Here is a 14,095-nt window from a genome sequence, read left to right as displayed (position 1 = left end):
TGGGGCTTTTTTTCCAGGGTGGGTTTTTAACTTGGCCTCAACTGCTGGAAGCCCCAGATCCCTGTGGGGTGGTCCAGGAGATCAGCCTGGGGCCTAGGGTGGGGGGAATGGGGCCAGGAGCAGTGGGGTACCCTGGACCAGCTGTGACGGCTCTGCCATCAGGGGCACATCCTGACGACAGAGCCCTGGAAGGATGCCACGACTGTGGGTCTGCCAGGAGGATCCACAGACTCCTGGCTTCAATGGGACCATCACGGGGGGGAAAATGATAATGGGGAGCAACCTGCCAGGGAGGAAGGAGGGGGCTTTTGTGCTTGAGGCTCACTGCACCTTCAAAGCCCAATTTCAGGAGCTTCACTGGGCTTGGGGCAAGTGAGGAGAAAGGAGGGATAACTGACTAGTGTGAGTGGGGAGCCACGAATGGGATTTACCCCAGTGCCAGGCCACACAGAGCTGCAACCACCCTTTTCCCCCCAGATCAGCTCCCAGCAACTGGAGCCACAAGTCCCAGTTGCAGCCGGGGCTGTGCTGATTGAATCAAGGTGTGATTGAGCACAGCTCCTTGTTAAGCACAAGTTTAGATCTTCCACCCTTCATTCATAGCTGCTACTATTTATTAGCACATTCAATAGTCTCATTAAGCAGGAGGTTTAATTACCTGCCAGGTTTGAGCTCCATCTTGTTTAGCTGAGCTGAGCTGCCTATGGTTTCCAGGTCTTGGGTTGTGTTGCACTGTGGCTGGTGCTTTCCCTGCTGAGATCTGTGGCTGGATTTCACCTCCGGTCAGGGGATCTCCAAACGGAGACGTGGCCTCTCCCCACCTTGAGAGTGGCAGATGCTGTAGTGATGCTTGGAGGAATCCAGTCACCCAGAGGCCATGGTAACCCCATGGGGACAGGGATGTGCCAGGCACCTGGGCCATGGCACGTGGGAGAAGGAGCCAGGGCTGGGGTCCTCACGTGTGGGGAAGGAGAGCAGCATTGGGGCCTGTCCCCCCTTGCCCCCTGCTAAGGGCAAGAGAAGCAAATAACCAGGGACCATCGCTGGCCTCACTTTTCAGCAGTGTCTAGGATTTAAGCTCTGGCTCTATTTCTATACTGGCCAGCAGCTGTGTGGGCTGAAGGTGGCATCTGGGGCCAGGCTCGCCCCACAGCTTTGCCCCCTGCGTGGGGCAGGGGTGGGAGAGGGTGTGCTCGCTGCAGGGATGCCCAAATGCACAGGAAATGCTTCGTCCAGAGGTGGGGAAGCAGGGCACGGTGGGGTCAGCCCAGGAAGCTCAGCACCCCCGGCTGGGTCACCTACAGCCTGTCCCCTCTCTGCTCAGGCTCTGAACTGGCTCTGGGGATGCTTGTAGGAAAACCTCAGCCCCTACTGACTTTTTCCCTGCTCCCAAAGCAGCTGCAGCCCCAGCTGCTCTGTGACTTGCGAATGCGGGGCCCAAAAACCTGCGGCACGCCGGGACTGCGCTCGATGGGCCGGGCGAGGGGAGCCGGGGAGGGAGGCAGCCCTGAGCCAAGGGTTTGGGGGCCGCGGAGGGGGAGCAGGATGTGAGGCTGAAGAGCCGGCAGGAAACCCCCCTCTGCAGCGGGGCACTGGAGGGGGGTTTTGGCCGGCAAAGGCGGATTTAGGGGGGCCGAAGCCTGGCGCGTTTTCCATCGTTAGCCATGGCTGGATTCGCAACGTGACCGAGCGAAAGCCCCAGAGCCCGGAATGAATTTGCAGGAGGGTGTTGGAAAGCAAAAGCAGATTTTTGCAGTGTGGTGAAGGAAACCAGATCCTCCGAGGGGTCCTGCAACAGCTTTGCTTCGCCTGAGCTTCACTGGGGAAGCAAATCCCACAAATTCCTCGCCTGGAGAGAGCGGGCTGTGGGATCCCCCCGGCACAGCAGCGGGAGCAAGATGCAAATGTGCGGTGTGTTTGTGCTGTAAAGGCATGCTGGGTCCCCTGTTCCTCAGGGCCGGGGAAACTGAGGCGGGGAGCAGTGAGGCAGCTTGCCGGGAGAGGGGTCTGGCACCCCAGCCCTGTGCACGCAGATTGTGCACTGCCGTGGCGCGCAGCAGCCCCACCGCTGCTGCCGACCGCTCTGCTCCAGCCAAGGTAACGCTGTTGCTTGCACCCCGATACCCCCTTTGTACCCGGCTCCTGGGGCGTGCTGAGCACAGACGTCCCCAAGGAATTACCCCCCTCGTTTAATTACAGCAGCTGCTCAGTGTTTCAGCCTGTTTCCCGCCCGCATTACAGCTTGAGAGATGCTTTCACCCCCGGCTTTCTCCCTCCCGTTCACTTGTCTCCACAGACCCATGCAAAGTGGGTTCCCCTCCTGCCCCACGGATGGCGCTGAGCATCAGCCCGGGCCCCGACCCACGGCTCGGGCTGACCCCCGTGTCGGGGTCCGCGGGGAGGTGCCGGTGCTGGGGCGGGGGGGGGAGCCCCGTGGCCAGGGCGCAGCGGGTGGCGGGACCCCGGTAGGGAAGGGGTGCCGGCCAGCCCGGGTCCCGGTCCAGGGATGGGCCGCGGGCCCGGAGAGGGGCGGGGGGGACTCACGTTTCGCTGACATCACGGCGGGTGCCGGAGCGGCCGGGGGCCCGCAGCCCCGCCGCCACGGCCGCTGCGCACCCGCGCCTGCCCGCCCGCGGCCCCGACACCGCCGCTCCCCGGCACCGGCACCTCCGGTAAGTGGCGCCTTACGGCGGGGCGGCTCCCGGGGGACCCCAGGGCTCAGCCAGGACCCCCAGCGCCCGCACCCCGCACTTGGGGAGCCAGAGACCGACTTTGCAGTTATGTGTCGTGTCCCGTGTCCCCCCCCCCCCCTTTCCCTGGCCCCCCACGTCCGTCGGGGGCCGGAGCCTTGCTCCGTACAGCGTGGGGTAGCGAGGGCTGGGGCGGGGGGCTTCGGCACCGGGACCCCCTGCCCCTTTCCACCCCTGGGGGGCTCGGTGGTCTCTGGTAAACGGGTCAAAGCTTCGCAGTTTGTTATCCGGCGTGTAACCCACCGACCTGGCCGTTCCCATCACCCCAGCCCGGTTCTGGGCTGCGTTAGCCCCGGAGGGTGGGGGGTCTGCGGGGTGCAGCTGCGGGGGGGGGGGGGAGCGGCTGCAGACTGCCCTTCGGTGCCGTTCCCAGCAGGAGGGGAGGGGGCAGCCCCGCCGCCTGGGTCCCCTTCTCAGCCCCACTCACTCGTTCTGGGTGGCCTTGGGGCAGGGGACCGTAATTTCACTCCGTCTCGGGGAAGGCAGCTGGGCTGTAACCAGGGGCTGGGGGGTGTTCGCAAAGGGGTTTGGTTCATCATCACCCCCTCTGGAGACAGGCTCCGAGACCCCACGTGTCCTCCCAGCAGAGATGGGAAGCTGGTGTAGATCAGCCGCTCTGCTTACCCAGGGTAGGGGGGTAATGCAGGCTGGGGTTTGGGGACAGGGACCCTGCTGTGCCGGTACAGGCTGACCACGCTGGGCCTGCTGCCAGTCCACTGACTGCCCATTTGTGCACTGAGTTCCCCCGTGCTCAGCCTCAGTTGCCTGTGTGATAACTGAGGGGGTCACAAACCTTTCTTGGGGGGTGTTTCTTCCCCTGCTCAGGCAGGTGGTGCCTAAAAAGAGGGGTTATGGTGCAGGGAGGGGAGGAGGACAAAAGCCAGGCATGACCGGGAGCATCCTCCTGGCTCGGCTCCTCTCGGCTGGCTGCCTCCAGCGTGGAAAGAGCCCCTTGTCTGCAGGATCAGCCGCTCCACTGCGCTTGTCTGGATGGTGAGGGAGGAAAAAAGGGCTCGTGACTCTTGCAAAGCAATGGGGAAATGAATGGGGCGCCTGGCTTTAGAGTGGCTTCCTGAGAGGAGGTGAGGAGCAGGGTACAAACCAGCTGAGCCATGACGGTGTATAGCAGCCCGCCTGGTCCCCTGCCAGCCCTGTGGCTCCCCAGGCCATGGTGGGGTGAGAGCAGGCTGGGCTCTGCCTGCCGGGCTGCCAGGGAAGAAGGTTGAAACCTGGTGGTTCTGGGGTCAGCAGCCCCATCCCACCAGAGGATGCTCAGCGACTCGGGGCAGGAGCTGGTTAGGGAGCCCCAGGGCAGGAATAATGTGGCTGAGGGGCTGGGACACATCCTGCAGTGCTGCTGCTCAGGGCAAGCCAGCTGGGAGCCGGAGGGGTGGGAGACATTCCCTGCACTGGTAAGACACATCCTCCCTCCTCACAGGCCAGGATGGCTCCTCAGATCTAGCCAGGGAGGCCAGAGCAGTGCCGGAGATCCCTGTCCAAGTGATGGTGGGACCAGGATAGAGGAGCTGCTGTGAGGATGTCTGAAGCCAAGACCCTGAGCTCCTCTTGCCTCGTGCTTTCTTTGCTCTCCTTGCACTGGGCTTCGCTCCAGCTGGGCCAGGCTTTTCCCAGCACCTCCAACTACCTCCAGCGGGGCTGGCAGCGGCTGCTGGAGGAAGGAGAGGGCTGCGCCGAGTGCCGGCCGGAGGAGTGCCCGGCACCACGCGGGTGCCTGGCTGGCACGGTGCGGGATGCCTGTGACTGCTGCTGGGAGTGTGCCAACCTGGAGGGACAGATCTGCGACCTTGACAACACCAACCACTTCTATGGCAAGTGCGGGGAGCACCTGGAATGCCGGCTGGATGCCGGGGACCTGCGGCACGGAGAGGTGCCCGAGCCCCAGTGCGCCTGCCTCTCCCACCTGGCCCTCTGTGGCTCCGATGGCAAAACCTATGCCCAGATCTGCAGGTTCCTGGAGGTCACCCGTGCCCACCCCGATGCCAACCTCACCGTGGCCCACGAGGGTCCCTGCGAATCAGGTAGTGCCCTGGGAGCAGCTGTGCGGGCAGCGGGACGGAGGCTTGTACCTCTCAGGAAGGGACAAGCAAGGGGGTCTGGCTTAACTGTTTCACCTGGCAGCAAACGCGTGATGTCCACAGGGACACGGCAGTGCTGGGGGCTGCTCCATACAGTGGCAGGTCCCCCCTGGTCCCCCCACTCTGCTGCTCCAGGGCAGCTCCTGTGGATCCAGTGCCTGGAGAGGTCTGGGAGCAGCTTTGCCAAGTGGGAACGGGGTTTATGGGAAGCAGCAAATCCTGCTGGAGCAGATGGGGAAGTTCCAGGGATTTGTTAGCGAATTCTTGGCGACAGCGCTGGGTTCATGCTGGCCCAGTGCTCCTGAGAAATGTGGCTGCCTCCTGCAAATGGAAACCTGGGTCAGTTTGACTTGGCAGTGCGGTTTCCATCTCCCATTTAAAACCCAGCTGGGGGGGCAGGCAGCGGTGGAGAGGCCAAGCCCCAGCCTACCCTGTCCAGCATAGGTCACCCAGTGCTGTCACCACAGAACGAGGGGCATCAAGGTTGACTTTATTTTCTGTAGATCATAACGTCCTTCAGTTTTTTCCCCCAGGTATATTTGGAAGTAGAGGCCTTCCCTTGGCCTCTGGCTCATGCTATGGGCCAGATTCTGGAGCAGGGGTGGGTAGGAAGGGTAGTCCTCACTCCGTCCCTCCAGGGAAGGGATGTGGGACCTGGAGGTGTTGGCTCCATAGAGCAGCAGGGACCTGCTGGCTCCCTTAATCGCTGGTGCAAGCACTGTGCCAGAGAGGCTTCATTCAGCTGGAAGCTCATCCACCTCATCCATCCCCACCAGCCTCGGGCTGGATGAGTGCCCCTCAGCCTTTGCCCCACAGGAGGAGCATGCTCTGATTTGCACAGGACAGCTTTGCTTTATAGTGCTGCTGTTACTGAACTGTTCTGGCTGCTCGTGTGTCCCTGAGCACCATTTCGCAGGCATGGAAAGTGAGGCCAGGAGGGATGACAATCCCTCATGGGGCAGAGGGGCTGGGGAGGGAGCCCCTAGTCCCAGCTGCAAGTAGAGACTGTGTCCTGGGGCAAGGGGAGGGTCTGCCATGGGCAGGAGAGGAGAGGGGAATGGGAAGGGTCCCAGCATCTCTACGTGAGCCAAATGCTGCCACCCTGGAGGGGACGAGCCCAGGGGAGCCCACAGGACCTGCTGAGGGTGGGACCTCTTCTGAGCCCACCCTGCTCTCCTGTGCCCCCTCCCCAGAGCCCCAGATCACCTCCCCTCCCTATGACACATGGAACATCACTGGGCAGGATGTCATCTTCGGCTGTGAGGTTTTTGCCTACCCCATGGCGTCCATCGAGTGGAGGAAGGATGGCACAGAGATGCTGCTGCCTGGAGATGACCCCCACATCTCTGTCCAGGTGAGTGGTGTGCCTAGGGTGTTGGACATGGCCCTAGGGTGACCCAGCCCTTCCCAGAGCTCATGGGCAACCAGACCTGAGGGTAGTCATCCTCTGGGAGTGGCCAAGTCTGGCTGCCTGGAGATGAGAAGGGGTGACTGGGCACTACACATCACGAGGACTGGCTGAGCCAGGGCTGGTGTCTCAGTGGTAGGATCCATCAGCATAGCTCTCTTCTGCAGTTTTCTCCCATAGTTTTTGAACTTAGATGTTTTAAGATCTGCAGAGTCCTGCAGCAGGGAGTTTGCCACCTCCCTGCCTTTAGTTTTCTCTGCCTGCTGGCTTTAATCACAGCCCCACTGGCTGGGCTGGAGGAGAGGACCTCCTGAGGTGCCTTCCAGCATGGGTTATCCTCTGGTCCCATCAGCAGTCAGGCAGTCCCTGCCCTTTTCTCCCTGCTGCTCCGAGCAGGGCTCCCCTCCCAGAGCTGGCAGGTCAAGGGGTCAGCGTCCTGCCCACAGCCAGCCCCAAATATAGTGCCCAGCCAGGCATACCCAGCTATTAGAGGGTGTAGGCAGAGGCACAGGAGCCGTGCACTGCAGCCACGCACCGGTGGGGAGAAAACTGTGGTGGGATGCATGGGGGGAGCCGGGGGAGCAGGTGGGAGCCGGCAGCATTGCGAGGTGACGTGCTGGTCCCCTTCCATCTTTCTGCCCTTTGTGCCACCCCGTAGCCTGTCGCAAGGTCCGACCGAGGACCTTCACCCCAAGCAGGGCTACCCTGCCTGGCTGGAAGAGACTCAGCTGTCCTCTGCCCCTGGCCACAGCACCATAATAGCAGCCTGCAAACACAGCTGCAGCCCAGATGGGTCAGGAAGAGATTATTTCTTGCTGGGGACAAACAGAAAATAGCCTGGTTGGCGCCAGAGCAATTCTGGGACCTCGCTGCCTGCTGAAACAGGCGACTCAGGGCTCGTCTGAGCCATCCTGGGCTAGCTGTGCTTGTGGCACAGATGCTCCCTTGCTTCTGCCACTCTGCAGAGCACCAATGCCAGCATCCTCCCGCTGTTTGGGGACCACGGTGGCACTGGGGCACAACTGGGAGTCTGGGCATGTCTGCAAGGTCCTGCCCAAAGCAGGGGTCCCAGGCCCTCCTGAGGTCAAGGAGGTGCCCATTGCCCCCGCCTCCCCTGGGTAGTCGGAAAAGGGGGGACCTGCAGCCAGGGGGTCTGTACCTGCCCCCAGAGCGGTACTTAGTGGAGGGGGCAAAGAGTTTCCCTGGGCTTGTGTCCCCCTTCCCATCCATCCCAGCCCCACTCCAGGCTTTCGTGGCCCCAGCGCTAACCGAAATCCCCCCGCTCCTCCAGTTCAGAGGTGGCCCCCAGAAATATGAAGTGACGGGCTGGCTCCAGATCCAGGGTGTGCGGGTGACGGACGAAGGCACCTACCGCTGCTTTGCCAGGAACAGGGTCGGGGAGGTGGTGGCGTTAGCCAGCCTGACCGTCTTCACGCCCGGTAAGCACCACGTCCTTGTCCCCACGCTCTAATGGGGAAAGAGAGGGGATGTTTGGGCAGGGTGCGCTGGTATGGTGGGAGCTGCTGGAGTATGGTGGGCTGTGCTGGGGATGCCCCAGCAAGCTGCCGTGCACAGTTTGGCTTTGGTCCTGGTGGGGAAGGGGACAGGCACCGGGGGCGGCAATGTCACATTGTCCCCACACTGCCATTTCAGATCAGCTCAACATGACGGGCTTTTCCCCGCCGAAGCCCCGCACAACGCCCGAGGACTACGGGGAGAGTGAGGAGGACTATTACTAGCCTGGAAACGGGATATCCAGCTGCAGAGATCACCTTGCCCACGGTGGCCGTTCCCAGGGGTTGGGGACATCACCGGAGCAAGCACTCCCCAGCCCAAAACTCCTTCTCTGAACAGTCTTGGCACAACAGCCTCTTTTTTGGGGTGGGGGACAGGGTGACACATCCCTTTGCTGGGGGGTGCTCGGGGAGGGGATGCTGGCTGGTTGGTGGCACAGGGCTGGGACTGGGGGTGGCTCCGCCTGGGGCAGGATGGGTCTGTCCTCTGGCCGAGCAGGGATGCGGTGGCAGGTGGGACGCTGTGGGGACAGCCACACCATGTGTGATGAGGACTTGGTGCTGGGGCTGGAGGCAGTCCCCCTGGAAGAGGGAGACCAGGGCAGGGGCATCTCTGCCCTGTGCGAAGCATTTTGGGGAAGCGAGAGCGGAGGCCTGGAACCTGGCTGTGACACCCAGTGCATTACCCCTGGGGCTGATCATAGAATCATAGAGTGGTTTGGGTTGGAAGGGACCTTAAAGATCATCTAGTTCCAACCCACCCTGCCATGGGCAGGGACAGCTTCCACTAGACCAGGTTGCTCAAAGCCCCATCCAACCTGGCCTTGAACACTTCCACAAATGGGGCATCCGCAACCTCTCTGTGCAACCTGTTCCAGTGCCTCACCACCCTCGGGGATCTGCATCCCCTGAGCACAGGGACAGCCAGGCTTCTCCCCAGGACCCAGGGAACCTGCTGCCAAAACATCCTTCTCTTACATTTTGTTTTTAACCAGAAAAGCAGTGATTTGAGGAAACCAGACACTTGTGGTTTAGAGTGCTGTCTTTTCTCTGGCCCAACCGCCCATGTGGTCAGAAACACTTTGTCCTTTTTGGACCGACTTTGTGCTTTCCCTTCCACACAGCTCTTTACTTTGCCATTTCAGTTAACATTAGTTAAAATATACACATAGGTCAAAGCCTATACAGACCAGTCGACTGTCCTGCATCCACAAGGATTATTCTGGGGCTGAGGGAGGGTGCAAACACTGTGGATGCTACCTTGTCCATTGCGGGAGTGCTTGGGTCGAGGAGCCCTCCTGCCCATCCCGGTGCTTACAGCTGGTCCTGGAGTGGGTCCTGCCCCTCACATCCCACATAGGGATGGGGGCCCCCAGCAGACCAGCTCCTGTTTCCACTGGAAATGCTCCATTTTTAAAAAACAAACCCACCTGCCTCTCAGAGCTGGTGATTTAGAGCAAACTGTCATTTTGGGGGAGTGTGGGAAGGAACCCCAGAGCTGTGCTGTGTTGCCCCATGCCTGGAGAGGGCTGGCAGGACCCTTTCCCACGGGCATCCTGGGGCTGAGCTCACAGTCAAGGACTGCTTTACCCCCCCCCAAACCAGCAACATTTACAGGATTTCTGGGACTTAAGACATCCCCATGGACCAAACTGCTCCTGGTTACTTGGTCCCAGCTCCAGGGAGGTCTGGAGCTGCGGCAGGGAGCCAGAACCCAGGAGTAAGGAGTTGGCCAGTCCCCAGGCAGGAGCAGGCAGGATGAGACGAGGCTGGCGGCTTGGGCGCCACACTGCTCTCCTTCCCTTGTTTTCTTTTTTCTCTTCTTCTTTTTCTCGAGAGCTGGCTCAGATGATGCAATTACGGCATCGAAACCTGAACAAGCAAATAAAAGGGATTTGTCTGGAGTTGGCAGTGGAGCAAAATTCCTGTAGCCGGTGAGGCTGGGCCAACCTTGGCCCCTGCATCGCCGCCTGACGGGGCACAGCCAGCACCACTGCCACCCTGCCTGCCTGCCTGCCTGCTGGGCTGCCTGTCCTCTTTGGCACTAAACCCCTTCTCAGCTGGGGCAATACAAAAGGCACCAGTGCCTCAGTTTCTCCTTCCATCTAACAGTGTAATAGCATCCTCCTGGGACTTCTACATCAGAGTCAGAGCGTGTTCAGGAGGGACCAGGGATAGAAACGTGCCATTGGCTTTTATTTTCCTTTTTTGGGGGGCAAAACCTGCTTTCAGAGGAGCCAGGGTGTTTTCACCCAACCTGATCCCCTCCCTGTTTCGTACACAAATCGGTTGGTGGAACTGGGCTGCCGAACTCAGGCTGAGGCTGCCACAGGGAAACCTGAGAGCGTCCCGGAGCTTCAGCAGGTGACGAGAGCTGCTTGCCGGGCTCCCTGCCGGTGCCTGGGGCTGGCCACCAGCCAGGGCTGCCATGCCAACCCTCCCCGGGGCCAGGCCCCCCCTGCCCGCCCTGCCCACGTCGGCATGAATCCAGGTCGTGCCAGGTGTGGGTGCAGCGCTGGGCTGGCTGGGGGGATCAGATGGGTTGGACCCCTGTCCCTAGCTCTCCGTGTGCTCGGTGGGGCGATGACCTGCCAGGGCACAGGTGGGCATCCGTGTTTTGATCTCAGTCCTTGCCCCCTTCATCTCCACACCTGGTCCCTGTGGTACCCCGTGGGTACCTAGCAGGGAATGCTGTCAGCTCCTGCTCCTGCCCTGCAGGGAAGGCAGCAGGGATGTGGTGGTTGAGAGAGGGGGGAACTTGAGCAAGAGCCGTTGGCCAAAATTAAACAAACTGGGGGCTGTGTCTCCCAGTTTCCTCAGATCCCAGTGCAGGAGAATGCTGTCTGAGTTGCAGGCTAGCAGCTTGGCCAGTGTTGGGGCTCCACTCCCCCCAAGACGAGGGGCAGCAGAGCGGCCCCGGGGGCACAGAGGGGGCTGGTGTCCCCCTGCCCCAGCTCCCAGTCTTGCCATATCCAGCCTCTTAAAAATTAAAGGAGCCAATATCGCTGCATGGCTGGAATCGGTCACTGCCACAGAGCTTAACTGAGGTTATTTGTTGGCTCTAAAAACCTTTGGTCAGCTCTGCTGCTCGGATGCTTCCCACAGCCGCTGCCCCAGGGAGGGGGTCTCCCCAGGCTCTGCAGATGCGCTCCTCAGCCCTAGTCCCAGGGACCTGGCCAAACCTGGTGTCAGTATGGGGACAGAGAGTGTGCCCCTGTGGCATGCAGCACCAAATCCCTTTGCTGGCCAAATTTTGGGGCGGTTGTTTTCCAGGGACAGTGGGGATGGAGGGGCCCAGGCGGCTCCTGCCAGCCCAGCTGCCTGCGCTCAGAGCAGCAGCTCAGCCCAGATGTTGGGCTGACGTCAGGGACGGGGTCAGCTGGACTGGGAAGCGCTAACGTGGCCGCTGGCCCTGGGCACGCACTGTCCCCGGCACCTCCCGGCCGCCCAGGGTGAGCAGGGTGCCGGTACCTCCCCGGGCACAGGAGGACACCGCAAGGCTGGGGACAAAGAAAGGGGGGCTTGTCCTGCCAGCACCCAAAAGACCCTGAAGATGCATGCTAACGGAGCCAAAAATGGTGGTTAAAAACCCACTGGACCCCAGTCCCCAGGGGGGACACACAGCAGGGCTGGCACTGCCCTGCCACCATCAAGCGTTTTGGCCACCCCCATTGTGTACTCACAGCTGTGGGTGCTAGTGGGGAGGGAAATTCAGGTAAAACAACCCCCCCAGCCTCCAAAGCAGCTGGTTTCTGCCCCAAACCTGAGGTGTGTGTCGCACCCAGGCCCTGCTGCAGGCTGCTGGTGGGACCTCGGCTCTTCCCAATGCTCCAGCCTTCGGTGCGGGGGCACCGTCCAGATCCCCAGACCACTCCAGCGCCCACCATGGGGCAGGAGGCCACTGAGACGGTTGGCAGCTGACCCAGAGATGACACCGGGGTGTCCCGCTCCCCCCAACAGCCGACCTGACACCACCAGTGTCTCCCTCATCCTTGCACCCCCCCCAGTGCTGCCCAGAGCTTGCCTGGCAGCGGGCACCTCGAGCAGCTGCCAAGCCACAGGGTTTTGCGGTCTGCAGGGAAACCCCACCAGGTTTGGCAGGTAAATACGATCCAGCAGCGAAAACACGCTGTCCCTGTCCTTTCTTGCCCTCGGGGGTGCCGGGACTTGCCCCCGGCCTGGGCTTGGGCAGGAGGTACATCTGCACCTCCATCCCAGAGTCCAGACTTGGGCCACCGGCGTGATTAGCCGCTAAACAGTGCCATCTCCTGGCAAAGCCACCGGCCACGCCGAGCCCTGCCACCGTGCTGGGCGGCCGGCACATAGGGTCTTGGGCTCCACTGGAGCATCCCGACCCCCCCAAATCCAGCCCTGCCTGCTCCATGCCCTCCCCCTGCCCCTGGCAGCAGCTCTGCCTTGTTGGGAGGGGCGATGCCATCCCAAGGGACATTGGTGCTAAACTGTCCCCCGGGATGATCACAGGAGCCAGAGCATCCTCTTGACACCATCTTTGGGTGGCTGCGGCAGGCACAGCTGGGATGAGGCAGAGCTTGGAGATGTTCACCCGCTGTCTCTGGGTGTGTGCTTTAACTGGGGCTGCAAAAGGGTCAAAACCCCTCGTGGCCACCTTGCCGGTCCCCCCCACACCGTGGGTATATACCATGGGAGATTGATGGCTTCTGGCAGGAGTCTTGGCCAGTCTGACCTGAATGCTGGTCATACCTGGATGGTACCTTGCAGCGCTGTAACCTCACTCTGCTAACCGGTAAACTGAGGCACAGAGCAACCAGGTATGGGTAACTCAGCCAGAGCCAGAGACACAACCGGAGCAGAACGGCCAGCTACACCCGGGGCCTTCTGTTCCCAACCTGTCCCCATCTCTGGCGGCGGTGGCATTTTCCCTTGTGCCCTCTGCACAGCACCTCTTCACCCTGCTGTGCTGGCTCAGGGAGAAAATAAAAAGAGCAAGACCGCTTCCCTGCCTCCACCCAGCACTTACGCCATCTGATAAACAAAATGGAAATAAATCCTCCTGCGTTTGCAGCAAATAGGTCTCCATGGGGGGTTGCTTTCAATAATTCAAATGCCGCTGCAGAGCAGAGCCCATGCCAATGGGTTTTAATAAACACAGCCATAATGTGACATGCAATTTATTATTAAGCTTAAAACAGGAAGCGAAGAGTTTAATAAAAGCACCAGGTTCCTTGTCTCAGTCACAGCAAGTGGCAGGGTGCTAGCTGTGGGGAGAGGCTGGCCAAGCTGGCCGCAGGGGCACGCAGAGCTGGGTTCGCTTTGCCATGTGCCCCCCAAGCTGGGACCACAGGGACCCCGGGCAGGGCATGGAGATGTGAGCGAGACCAGGGGGAAATGGGGATTATTACACGAATGGAGGTAAGGCACGAAACACTGTTTACTGCCTGCACTCTGCTTTGGCAGAGCTCTGCCCTGGCATCACAGCTTGCTTGTAAGGGCAGATTAAAGCCTTGGTTTTAGTCCTTCTCTCCCAAGACTTTCTCACCCACATCTCTTCCTAACTCAGCTCCACCTGGAGCCCTGCCCTGCTCCATCCGTGCCGTCCCTGGGGCTGCCTATAAAAGCAGGCAGAGGGGGTAGCTGAGTCTCCTGGGGACGGTGTGGCTGTGAAATGAGGTGCTGCAAGGTGTGGGGGACAGGAGCTTGTGGCTGGCGCTGCGGTGAGCATGTGTGCTGCCCACCGGGCTGCATGGATGTCCCTTCAAGCCATGGATCTGCTCAAGGGCTGGTGAAAAGCAGGAGCTCTTTGGGAAGGTGGCTCAGCTGAGGGATGAAGCTAGGTGTGAGGTAGCTGGTCCAGCTACATCTAGAGGCACCTCTGTACACAGATGAGGGGTGAAGGAGATGGCAGCATTCCACACTCATCACCTAGCAGAGCTGGGCACTGCTTTCCCACTGTTCCTGCTGTGGGCTTCCCTGGGCACTTGAATGCTGACACTTCCCCCAGGGATGTGGCTTTTTTGCCTCCTCCCCTTGGTCTTGCATCCTAGCAGCACTCTTTCTGTTTGGGAAGGGTCCTCGCAAACCCTGGTACTCACTCCTGCAGAGACCAGCACAGCAGCTGGAAGAGAGGTGAGAAGTGGTGCAAGGACTGCCCTTGCTGGTTCCTCATGGAAATGGGGTTTGTATGACTGCCCCGTGCTCTCGCTTGAGGGAATGGCCTCAAGGAGAGGCAGTTCCCTGGATGCAAGATTTTCTTGTGCTATATTAGACCGCAGAGAGTCCCTTCCCCACCAAGGTTGTGGGAGATGTGGGGCTTTGTCCCAGTCCAGCCAAATGACAGCCTGGAGCTGA

General features: G+C 60.7%; 1 protein-coding gene across 1 annotated transcript; it reads left to right on the top strand.

The window, feature by feature from the left end:
* Positions 1 to 2,559: 2,559 nt before the first annotated feature.
* On the top strand, positions 2,560 to 8,105 carry KAZALD1 (Kazal type serine peptidase inhibitor domain 1). The gene is made up of 5 exons (XM_075026964.1): positions 2,560 to 2,672; positions 4,189 to 4,789; positions 6,040 to 6,200; positions 7,546 to 7,693; positions 7,908 to 8,105. The coding sequence occupies exons 2-5, from the start codon at positions 4,288 to 4,290 to the stop codon at positions 7,991 to 7,993; spliced, it is 897 nt and encodes a 298-aa protein (XP_074883065.1). The 5' UTR covers positions 2,560 to 2,672; positions 4,189 to 4,287; the 3' UTR covers positions 7,994 to 8,105.
* Positions 8,106 to 14,095: the final 5,990 nt, after the last annotated feature.

The sequence above is a fragment of the Buteo buteo genome, chromosome 4 (genome assembly GCF_964188355.1).
Source record: "Buteo buteo chromosome 4, bButBut1.hap1.1, whole genome shotgun sequence".
Lineage (NCBI taxonomy): Eukaryota > Metazoa > Chordata > Aves > Accipitriformes > Accipitridae > Buteo > Buteo buteo.
This window is presented reverse-complemented; position numbering and strand designations above follow the sequence as displayed.

Excerpts from the sequence above, each read along its gene's own strand:
- KAZALD1 (XM_075026964.1), top strand. The coding sequence starts at position 4,288 with ATGTCTGAAGCCAAGACCCTGAGCTCCTCTTGCCTCGTGCTTTCTTTG. Across the intron at positions 6,201-7,545 it reads ACCCCCACATCTCTGTCCAG|TTCAGAGGTGGCCCCCAGAA; the intron begins GTGAGTGGTGTG and ends CCGCTCCTCCAG. Across the intron at positions 7,694-7,907 it reads CCTGACCGTCTTCACGCCCG|ATCAGCTCAACATGACGGGC; the intron begins GTAAGCACCACG and ends CTGCCATTTCAG.